General features: G+C 39.0%; 1 protein-coding gene across 4 annotated transcripts in view; it reads right to left on the reverse strand.

The window, feature by feature from the left end:
* The window catches only part of LOC132117225 (zinc finger and BTB domain-containing protein 16-A), a 118,357-nt gene that overhangs the window by 58,813 nt on the left and 46,993 nt on the right, over positions 1-12,551 (reverse strand). For all 4 annotated transcript variants that reach the window (XM_059526362.1, XM_059526358.1, XM_059526361.1 and 1 more), the window contains one exon: positions 3,986-4,083. In XM_059526362.1, the coding sequence (XP_059382345.1) occupies positions 3,986-4,083 (98 nt within the window). The remainder of the gene's footprint in view (positions 1-3,985; positions 4,084-12,551) is intronic.

Consider the following 12,551-nt stretch of genomic DNA (forward strand, 5'->3'; position numbering starts at 1 on the left):
TGAGGGGGTGGGTGTGTGTGACTGAAATGGTACACCACAATACACACGACATACCTAATACCATTCTTCAGCACCTTCTCCTGAAGACAAGGGAGCGGAGGAGGTGGAGGGCAAAGCCACTTGCTTGGTGTCACTCAAAAAAAAAAATCAAATCGCTCAGAACAGAAAGGATAAAAACAGAAAGTTTGCAATGAAAGAACAAAGCAATAAAAAAAACAACAAAAGAAAACAAAACAATCAAAGAGCCGAGCTGTGTCTCTGCCTTTCTGCCATTGTCTGTGTCTATAAAAGTGTTTCCACTGAAAAGCTTGAGCATTACACAAGAGTGAAGCTCTCAAGAGCCAGACTGCTACAAACAAAAACCAGGTTAGCGCTGTGTGTCAAGCATCGAGCATATGAACGTTAAAACTCTTTTGTTCTAGGGGTTTTTTTGTGTTCTGTTTTGATGCACTAAAAATAAGCTGCCTCGCAATGCTCGCTCATTCCGCCTGTTGAGGGAGGGTGTCTGAGGCTGATTCTTTTGGTAAAGATCTTAAAGAATTATGACTGGTTCTTCTGCCGTTTTAAAAGCAAAACTGCTATCGTGATTACAGACTTTTCTCATTTTTGGTTCAACTTTACGAAGGTGATGTAAATTTAGCGAAAAAAAAAAAAAAAAAAACAGACAAAAGAGTGCTTAATGAACACAGCCCATGAGCAGATCCCATTATCATGTCTTCTGGTGTTTTCCATCATGTCCGTTTCAGAAATCCAAGATAAATTTAGAAGGGAGCACTTCAAAACACCTGTTTCTGATGTGAAAGCTGGCTTAAAGTTAAACGGCTTGTTCTAATATTAATTTTATGAAGAATTAGAATAAACTGATGTGATGATAGAAGGATGGATGATAGAATTAGAATAAGCTGATGGTGATGATAGAAGGAAGCAGCAGCAAAAGATAGAGATGATGAAGAAGAAAAAGAAGGTAGTGGTGCAGAAGAAATGCAGGGGGAGAAACAGCAGCATCAAAAGAAGAGGAAGAAGAAGAGCAGAGTAAAAGCATCAGCCGATGAAGAAGACTAAGTAAAAAAGCAACAAGGAAAAGAAGTAAAAAAGTAACAGAAGAAGCAGCAAAAGAAAAGAAAGCAGCAGCAGAGGAAAAAGCAACAGATGATGCAGCAGCAACAGATGATGCAGCAGCAGAAGCAGCAGCAGCAGAAGACAAGGAAGAAGAAGAGCAGTGAAAACAAAGCATCAGCAGAGGAAGATGAAGTAGAAAAGCAACAAAAACAGCAAAAGGAAAAAGAAGCAGCAGCAGCAAAGAAAGCAAGAGATTAAGAACCAGAAGCAGCAGCAAAGGAAGCAGCAATAGATGAAGAAGCAGATGCAGAGGAAGAAATAGCAGCAGCAGTAAAAAAAAAAACAGGAAGCAGAGAGCAGAGGAACAGTAAAAGCAGCAGCAGAGGAAGATGAAGCAGCAGAAAAGCAAATAAATAAACAGCACAGGAAAAGCAGCAACAAAGAAAGAAGAAATAGATGGAGAAGCAGCAACAGAGGAAGAAGCCGAAGAAGAGTAAAAGCAGTATCAGCAAACAAAACAGCAAGGGAAATGGAAAAAGCAGCAACAACTGAAGCAAGAGATAAAGAACCAGAAGCAGCAGCAAAGGAAGAAGCAATAGATGAAGAGGCAGAAGCAAAAGAAGCAGTGAAAGAAGTAGCAGAAAAAAAGAAGAAGAGTAAAAGCAGTAGCAGAGGAAGATGAACAAGTAAAAAATCAACAAAAACATCTGCGGAAAAGGAAGCAGCAGCAAAGGAAAAAGCAAAATATGGAGTAGCAGCAGCAGAGTAAGAAGCAGTGGCAGCGAAAGAAGAGGAAGAAGAGCAGAGGAAGAGTAAAAGCAGTAGCAGAGGAAGATGAACAAGTAGAAAAGCAACATAAACCGCAGAGGAATAGGGAAGCAGCAGCAAAGAAAGAAGCATCAGAAGAAAAAGCAACAGGTGAAAAAGCAGCAGGAGAAGCATTCGCAACAGAAGCAGCAAGAGATGAAGCAGCAAGACATGAAGCAGCAGAAAAAGACAAGGAAGATGAGGAAGAAGAAGAGGACAAGGAAGAACCAAAAGGTACAAGTAAAAGAAAACAGCATTGTTGTTTGAGAAAATGATTTTTGAGACTACGTTTTAAAGCTGAGGACACTTGAGCCGCAGGGGCCAACGTTCGGACTACAGTAAACCCCCGCAGTAATCCAGGGAGGGTAAAGTGTAAGGCCCCGCAAGCACTAACAACACATCAAATGGCACTCAGTCCTTCTGTCTGGAGAGTCACAGAGCAAGTCAGTGGCTTTACAAAGGCCTTTTTGAAGCATTCGCTAGTCTCATGCAACCCAGCTTCTGAGCGCAGGATTATCCACAGTCATATTATTCGAACTGCACAAGCCAGTCTCCCATAAGGATTTCTGGATTACTATAATGACACGGAACATATTTTAGCACGAGTACAGGCGTCTCTGCGGGTCAGTACGAATACCAAACAGAGGTATTCATCAAAGTTCAGACTCGGCCTCTTTGTCTCATCGCAGAATAGCTCTCATAAATGTCACCATGCAGTACATGCTCCGTGGGCTTCCTTTATGAGCACACGAGTACTACAATATCTCCACAGAGTCTGTTATTGAACATGCATCTTGGGATTTGAACAGCCTCTAAAATAAACATTAGATATTTCCTTAGAGCAGCGTCTGCCATGCTGAGTTGTGCATGAATTGAATTGGGCGGCCCAGCGTGAGATGTCACTCATCTCTCCACTCCACATATTTTTAAACGTCCCTGCAAAAAGTCAATCTCATCTCACTATATGAAGATATTGACATCAAAATATTCCACTGCTGCAAGGTGGAAAGTTGGAAAGGTTTGGTGGAGTAATCTGTGTTTTTTTTATTAATCTCATCAAATCTAAACCCCCAATTACTGTGGAATCAATTACCTTGGCACAGCACTCGCTCTTAATTATCATAAACCCAAGTGCGCTCAATGGGGGGCAAAACGTCTAAAAAAATTTGACCATTGTACATATGTGTTAAGGACTTTGGCTTCTCTGGCCTGTGAATTTGGCAATCGCAGAGGGAGGTGAAGGGAGAATCCTGTTGGCCTGGGCTGGAAACCTGGAGTCCCACTGCTTTTATAGACTATTTAAACCAGATTCACTACAGACCACGAGAAGAGCACTTCTCTATTAAAGAAAAGACTCTCCCCTCCAGAAAAAAAACAAAACATATACAACCTCCAAAAATTAACTGGAAACAAATGTAGATATTCCAGGATTCAACCTATAGAACAGATATAAAAATACTACTGTTCAAAAGTTTGGGGTCAGTAAGATTGTTTTTAAATAAATTAATGCTTTTATTCAGCAAAGATGCATTAAATTAATCAAAAATATACTGTAAAGACATTTATAATGCTACAAAATATTTTGAGAAAATACTTGTTCTTTAACTTTTATTTTTTTTTTATCAAAAAACCCTGAAAGAATGAATCTGGTTTCCACAAGAATATTAAGCAGTGATTTCAACAGTTTTTGAAATGTTTCTTTTAGCACCAAACAAACATATTAGAATGATTTCTGAAGGATCATGTGACACTGAAAACATGAGTAATGAGGAGGAAAATCCATTTACAATCACAGAAATGAGTTACATTTTAAAATGTTAAAATACAAGAATTGTATTAATTTAAATTGTAATACTTTCTCACAATATTATTGTGTTTTCTTTATTTTTAATCAAATAAATGCAATCTTGATGAGCATAAGCAACTTCTTTCAAAAACATTTTTAACAAAATACTGAACCCAAACTTTTAAAATAATTCAACTATTAAATTACTTAAATTTCTGTTGATTGCAATTCAATTCCTCTTCCTGTCATTCCAATTCAACTTTCAAATGTATGAACATAAATTCAGAATTTCACCCAACTCTTAAAAACAAGGATCCTTATTAGTGATGTTACCTGAGTGAGACAGCAAGTGCATCCTTAGGCGCAGACTGTCTAGGAAGCGTTTTCCACAAAGCTCGCATCCGTAGGTCTTCATTCCGCTGTGCAGCTTCCTGCGGGGAGAAACAGGACAAAATAACATCAGCCAACACCATTTAAGTCACTCGCATAAAAACCAGGAAAGCACCTGGGTATACTAGAGATTCGATTAGCATGCTAAATGGCTACAGAATAGCATAATTTTACTTCCCACCAGACAAGTCCTACCATTCCTCTTACACCAGATAACAAGAAAGAGGGTATTCAGATCAGAAGAAAAAGCAGCCCTCAAAACAGCAAGAGCCAATCTGTCCTGTGGCATGAAAAATGCAAAACGGTCATATGCTCAAAAAAAATAAAAATAAACAATCACTTCACAGACAGCAGAGTCACGCGGAGCCTGTGGTAAGCCATTCAGACCATCACGGATTACAAGCCCCCAACACAGGCCTGTGATGACGACACATCCCTCCCGGATGCACTCAACCACTTTAATTCATGGTTTGACATGCAGAATGACACACCTGCACAAAAACTGCCCACACCTCCCAACGACCAGGCACTCTATCTGTCTCCAACCTATGTAAGGAAGACCCCATCTAGGATTAACCCACGCAAGGCTGTGTAGTGTTGCTTTTGTCAATTAAAATTACGACTAAATATCATCGTCAACGAACCTTTATCACGTGATAAAAACGAGACGCAACATAAATGCTGTTCATGTGACAATGACTATAATTAAATGTATAATGCAATATTGTTGACGAATAAAAATGAGACTTAATGTGGTTTACAAAATAATAACCATGCTAAAATGTATCTTCATTTTCGTTGACCAAAACGAGATGAAACTAAATGTTATAACGTTATTTCGTTTCGTTTAGACGTGTTATTATTATTATTTTGCAGTATTTCTGTTTCCTTTGTCTCACTTCAGGGGCTTCATCAAGTCGCACTGTGCAGACAAAGCGAAGTCACTTCCTCAAACCCAACTCGCGGCATTATTTAGAAGACGGCAACAAACAACCTTAAGTCTGACACAGAGAAATGGACTGATGTGTGCACTTCTAACATGTTTGGTTGGTAAAATAAATGTTGTAAATTCAAATCAGAGAGTCTTCCGTGTCTGTAATGGATGTAATTTTCTGACTAAAACGCTCAGACTTTTAGTCGACTGAAACTTGACTAGACTAAAGAGAGTATGAACGTGACTAAAACTAATAAAAATTAAAATGACAGCTTCACACAAAGACTAGACTAAAATTTAAATTAAAATAGGCTGCAAAAACGACACTAGCTGTGGGTTCCAACAACATACCTGGCCGAGTACTGAAAGACTGTACTACACAGCTGACAGTTGTCCAAACAGATATCTTCAATACCTAGCTGAGCCAGGCAGTCATTCCCACATGTCTCAAATCCACAGCAATCATACCGGTACCAAAAAAAATCACCTGTGTCCTGTCTAAATGACTACCGTCCCATAGCACTGACTCCAATCATGATGAAGTGCTTTGAGAGGTTAGTCATGAACAACATCAAAACCAGCCTCCCCAACACTCTCGATCCCACCTAGAGAGTAAAGACTCCTATGTTAGAATTCTGTTCATCGACTTCAGCTCAGCATTCAACACACTAATCCTACAACAGCATATTAAAAAAATAAACTTGCTGGGACTTAATACCTCCCCCTCTGTAATTGGATCCTGGACTTTCTAACTGGAAGACCTCAGTCAGTCCATGTCGGCCACAACACCTCGAGCACTACCACACTGAGCTAAGGTGCTCCACAAGGCTGTGTGCTCAGCCCACTGCTCTTCACGCTGCTGACCCATGACTAGAAATCGACCGATATGGGTTTTTCTATAGCCGATGCCGATGTTTAGAGGTCAGGGTCAGCCGATGGCCGATATGTGCTGCCGATTTTTGGGGGCCGATATCTTGAAGTTTTCCCCTTCATTTGCATGCTAAAATGAAACACTAATAATAAGTGGATGCACAACATTTCTAAACTAATCATTTATTGAGCACTGACTTGAACCATCTCTCGAATCTTAATTTTGTGCACTGCACGGTATTAAAATAAAAAATGTATCCAAAGTTAACCAAACAAAATCAATAAAACTGACCAAGTATTAAATATATAAAACAGGTAATATATATATATATATATATATATATATATATATATATATATATATATATATATATAAAAGTCAATCATTTGCATTAAAGTTTTAGAGCATTTATCAAGTAGAATTTTTCAAGTTTGTTAGAACATAAATGTAAACTTAAATATACATTTAAATAAATAGAATTTTAGAAATAAAAGTCAATTAAACTGAAAAATATAAAAAAATAAATATATAAAAAATAAATAACAGTTGTGCTGCAAACACACTAGCAACCAGCAACATTTGTGTTTGGTATAAATGACACAGAACATCTAAAGTGCATTCTAATTTCAAACTTACATCGCAGTCTGTTCATTATTAAAATAAAGTACAGTCAACCAAACATTTAAAAGGTTACACTGGTCAGTTTAAATAGACCGTATACCGGTCAAACTCTGCTGTTATGCCAAGGAGGTTTTTGCTCATGTGTAGAGAATGATCTTTCCGTCTAGTTTACATTAAATAAATAAAAAATATTATAGTTTAACATTCAGATACATTGCGAATATGGAAACATTTGGATATGTGCAGAACGAGACGTGAGCAATAACCTCCAAATACATCTAGTCAAACCCGCGCTCGCTCGAATGGATCGGATCATTTTTCGGATCAGCAAAAAAAAAAAAAAAAAAAAGGCCAAGACAAATAAACGTTTTGTCTTTTTTTTTATTAACATTAAATTATTAAATTAAAATATATGAAATCAACTTAAAGTGCACATAATATCTTCTTTTTAACATAATAGCCCGACTTCTCATTTTCCAGTGTGCTGTGATGAAGTGAACAGTTATCGTCACATAGCTCTCCGTCCCCCTGGACATCCACCCGTCTGTCGTGAGCGCAACAGAGGATGCTCGGGATAGTTCATCCACAACTTTTTTCTTCTCCTGTTCATAAAGATCTGGCACAATCTTTTCACTCTAACCTCTTTCCTTCATCATTATATCTGACAGGGAATCCAAAATGCGCGGGGCGTTCAAGCTCCTCCGTTCCTCCGCTCGCCATGAGTGTGGACTGAACAAGTGCAACTTTTTTTTTTTTCATAAATCAATCCGGAGGTCACGTGTGTGCCGAACCGAAGATATTGATCAATGATGATCCGTTGCACCACTACTAAAGTGTGTCATTTGAAAACATTGCAGTTGCGTTTTAAAATACAACAAGCACCACGACACCATTTAAAGAGGCGCATTCAGCGGTCTTCATTGATGGGAAACAGTCAACAAAGTAAAATGATCTCCAACGTATGGCGCGCTCTCTTCATTTTATCAAATGATCATAATCACATCTATTCATTTTATAGTCCTGCTACTAGCATTTTAGTCAGACTAAAACCCCTTTAATTCGGGTGAGAAAGCTTTTTTTCCAAGTGGCTTTTGCACATAATAATAATACCGCTGCAGACGCATTTTGCAGCATTAAGGTAATTAATTGACCATTAATTTAAACGACGATTGATCATGGAAATTATCGAATATTGACATCCCTAAATACAAATGAGTTGGATGGAAAACTGGTTATTGTCTACATCAAACCATGCTTCCGAACAAATGTGATTCACCGTTCTGGGCAGCTCCAGGACAGCTGTCTCTCCGAGCACGCTGCTGTCTGTGAGCGGGGCGGAGTAACGTCAGAGACAGTTTACTTTGGTAACGTCACGCTGCAGTGTTTGTTAGAGCGGTCAACTTCTCCACCCCATTTACAGAGTGAAATTCTCTGACTACCTTTATCTCCCAGGACTGTTGTTGAATCTTCCAAAACTTTTGGCTTGGGGTGCTTCACATGCAGCAGCAGCACTTTCCACCGCACCAATAACACGGGGCTGCCCGCCGACGTGCCTGACTTTAAATCGGCGCTACTAAACACGGATATCGGCCGATGCCGATTATTAAAAAATGACAAATATCGGCCCGATATATCGGCCGCCCGATATATCAGTCGACCTCTACCCATGACTACACTGCCAAGTTTAGCTCCAAACACATCATTAAGTTTATGGAAGACACAACTGTGGTAGGTCTCATAAGCAACAGCAATGAAACACACTATAGAGAGGAAGCAGCACAACAGGCTGAATGGTGTGGCACTAACAACCTATCTCTCAATGTAAGACAAAGGAGCTGTGATGGACTTCAGAAGAAACTCCGTTGACCACCCCCACTGACCATTGACAGCTTGACTGTGGAGAGAGTCAGCAGCACTAGAATCCTTGGGGTGCACATCACAGAGGATCTCACCTGAACCACCAACACCATGTCTCCAAGAAGGCACAACAGCGCCTACACTTTCTCCACCGGCTGAAAAAAAGCAAGTCTCCCTCCACCCATCCTCACCACATTCTACAGGGGCACCTCAGAACACATGCTGACCCGCTGCATCATGCTCTGGTATGGGAACTGTAGTGCAGTGGACCACAAGACCCTCCAGTGGACAGTTAACAGATCATCGGTGCCCCTCTCCCCTCCATCCTAGACATTTTCCTTTTACGATGCTCCAGCAAAGACAACAGTATCGTGAAGGACCCCACCCATCCCTCCCATATTCTTTTCCAGCTTCTACCATCAGGAAGATGGTACTGGAGCATCAGAGCCCGCTCCGCCAGACTGCTCTACAACTTTTACCCCAGGCTGTGTGAGCCTCTGAAACCCAACACAAACCCTGTGGCTTTTTTTGTGCAATTTGAAGTGTGCTACACACAGGTGAGTGGCCCTGTACAAACCACCTGTAGTAACACAGTCTCCTCTATGTGCACTAGACACTTTTCACACACACTGCTGTGTGCACATAATCCCAAAAAAGGCTCCGTAATAATTGTATATTTACATGCTCATGCACTACAAATCATCTTGCACTGTTTCCCAGCCAGCTGCTTGACTACCAATGTTTCTCTTTGCACATGTACAGTATAATGTGAAGCTTTTGTATATTCTGTATTTTTTTTTGTTTATGTATAGGCAAACCTTTATATATAGTATATTTATAGTCAAATCTGTCAGTAGGTAAACTGTGTATAGGTACAGTATTTACGTGAAGCATTCGTGTAGTTTGTATTTTTTAGTTTATGTATTAGGTAAACATTTATATATAGTATATTTATAGTCAAAATCTGTCAGTAGGTTAGTTTGTGTATAGGTCTATACGGTTTTATTTTACTGTTGTATTTCTGTATTTACAGTATGTAGCACTGTGGTCTTGTATGGCATGACATTTTGTTCCACTGTATGTCCACACATGTTGCGGAATGACAATAAAGCTCGACTTGACTTGACTTAAGACCAGAGCCCTTGTTTTTTGGAAATACTAAAGTGAGATTTGTAAAACTACTGTTTATCTTCTTAAGAGAGGAATAAACCATTGTTTGCAACCACTTGAAGCTAAATTTGAACATTTCCCTGTCACTTCAACCAATTATTCCCATATTTAGACAATCTTATGTTTATTAAAGCCTGTCACTAAATGTCATGAAATGCCTTGAAAGTGAAAATTATCAATGGTACAAAAGTACAAAGTCCTATTGTTCATTCAATCAGTTCCCCAAGTGGAGATGAAGGAGCCCTTTATCTAAACAGGAACATATAGATGGCCATGAGTCCCCAGATAAGAGTGACTTTAACAGCTGAATTTGGCTGCAGGGTACATTTCAAACAGGGGTCAACTTTTCATGAGGCTAAAAGAGAAACATTTGTTCTCTTAAATTATTACATCTCTGAGTATCAGGGAAAGATTAAACCAACAGAATTGAGTCATGCAAAAGCATGAGTCAAGTGGACTTTCAAAGCAACTGTGCAATGAACTAGTAAGTGTCTAAAACATTGCTACAGAAATCTACATTTTCTCTTTCCAATCACGTTTCAAATCACTCTCATGTTGCTTTCGACTACTAAAAAAATAACAAAAATAAATATATATTTTTTATTCCCTTTGGTCATGTCTTATCAAGCCTATGGCACCAAGTTAGTCAGGACTGCCACATTGAGCCCTATTGAGTACAGCAAGAGACAAAGCTTTTTTTGTTTCACTGTCCCTTGAATTAATTCTGAAACCTGGTGCAGACTAGCTATGTTAAAGTGTATTTACCATTTACTATTAGCATTCTGCCCTTACCAATGTGTGGATTCAAATCAACTAGTGAATGCACATGTGTGACTTTCTCAGGCTTGAAAACAAAAGGTCTCAAGCATCTGCATCTTTTCAACCACACTAATCCACAGATGCATCGCATCCGATTCCAAGTCAATGCAAGCAACTGAACAAACTCAGGCTGGTCACTGCCACTCATTAAGAATATGAAACTCAGACAAGGCAGGTACAGTAAGTTGTTTTATGGGTTGTGGTGGTGTGACGAGCTGCTCAAAGTACGAGGTTTGTAAGAATGCCACAAGAACACTGGCAACTTGCTACGAGTAGTGAACTGAATTGGTTTTTATTAGCATGCTTACAGCATTTGGTAATTGTTTGCAGAGTGGTAATTAGATCATTGTTTGCACTTTAGTGCCAAATGTATACATCTTTAATGAGGAACAAAGAAGTTTACTTTCTTCACTTTCTATTCATACTACATAGATAACGCGCACTGCACAAGGCAGGTTTTTGTTTCTTTTCTTTGCGTCATTTTCATGCTAGTGAAATCCATAATCTGTTTGGTTCAACTGATGCTTTGGTTGATTCTTCTATAAAGATGCACTAACCAAAAACTATTTTTATCAAAGAACCCCTCGTTTCTGTTTGAAGTTGTGAGAATCAGCATCACATGCTGGGCTGTAATGATTTAAGCTTTTATTCTCTGTTCTTATAAACAAGAGTTGGCAGAACTTGGAAATAGTGGCAAGAATTATGAAGCAAGGAAGTGTGGTTTAACCTCAACGAGAGAGAGAAAGAAAAAAACACCAATGGAAAACCATTTGAGGGTTGAGAATCACAAAAGAGAGACTTCAGGAAATAAACAAAAGGGGTGGGGGGGTGAGAGAAAACTTGCAACGCATCCAAAATCCTGATGGCTGTCTTCTAGATGGGGATTGTGGAGACCCAACAAACAAAGAGAAGAATGAAGCAGCAAAGCCCTTTGGCAAGCTGCAAGTAATTAAAAAGGCCTGTAAACGCCTTCCAGGATAAAGGGCACTTCAAAAGACGGGCGGGCGAGTGAGCGCACGAGGGGGAGCTGGGAAAAGCCAGGGGTCTGTGCACCTTTGGGATCTGTGCTAATGCGGCACAATACAGAGATACTGTAGGGGGAACACTCAAAGGCCTTTGTGTGCCTTCAATCTAGCCATTGTCCCTCTCCTGAGGTCTGAGGAGAGTGCGCTACCACTGATTAGAGACTGGCAGAGAGCGCATACTGTCGGAGTGACCCTTCGAGCCCTGAGGGGACATTTGAGAGCTGATAGAAGGCAGACTGGCTACTTGAGGCAGGAAGGACTTTCACTATATATAGTACATTAGAATAAGAGACTTGTGCAATCATCAGAACTTTTACTACCTTAACAAATGTCACTGTGAAATAGGATTGGGCAATATATATATATATATATATATATATATATATATATATACACACACACACACACACACACAAACACACACACTTTTCCTTACTTAAAATAAATGTTAACTGAAATAAAATACACTTTTCATAAAATTGCCAAGAAATTCTCTCAATTTCATTAAGCTTATCTTGATTTACTAAAGTAACAAAAGACTGAAAACTAGAATATAACTGAAATAGAATTAATAAAATCTATATTGTCATGCTTTAAAAACACAAATGAGGAAAAACAACAAAGTGTAAGAAAATAAAAGTAAATAATTATTTATTTGTACACTATTATATCCCCTAATTTTAAATTTGGATTACCTTTGCTGTCATCTAACACTCAATTACAATTGATCTTGAAAGACCACTAATAATTCTAATCTTTCAAATCTCTAAATGAATATCTATTTTCATAGTACTGTCATGTGATGACTAAATTAATTTTTAGGGCCACACAGTGCCAGTCACTTTTTCACACAAAATTGGTCATATATTTATTGTTAGCTTTGACATGAAAATACATATCAGCACTATCTATTATGCATCCCTAGTCCCAAACCTACTGAAGAGTGATTTTGCCTTTATTGAAACAGTCAGATGTTTACATGCAATACCATGGTTTGCTTAAAATCAGAGGGAGGTAATTAGTTTTATCTGTGCTTTATTTTTACAGGGCGACCCTGAATATGACATGCTTAAACCTGCTTCCAGCATGGAGCGCGGCAGTCCTGTCGTAAAGGCAAAGTCACCGGGGCACCTGCCCCTGCAATTTCAACAACTGGACAACCAGAAGTAAAGTCTCTGTAGATTTTATGGGAGATATATGCCCCGCACCCCA

The sequence above is a fragment of the Carassius carassius genome, chromosome 36, assembly GCF_963082965.1.
Source record: "Carassius carassius chromosome 36, fCarCar2.1, whole genome shotgun sequence".
Lineage (NCBI taxonomy): Eukaryota > Metazoa > Chordata > Actinopteri > Cypriniformes > Cyprinidae > Carassius > Carassius carassius.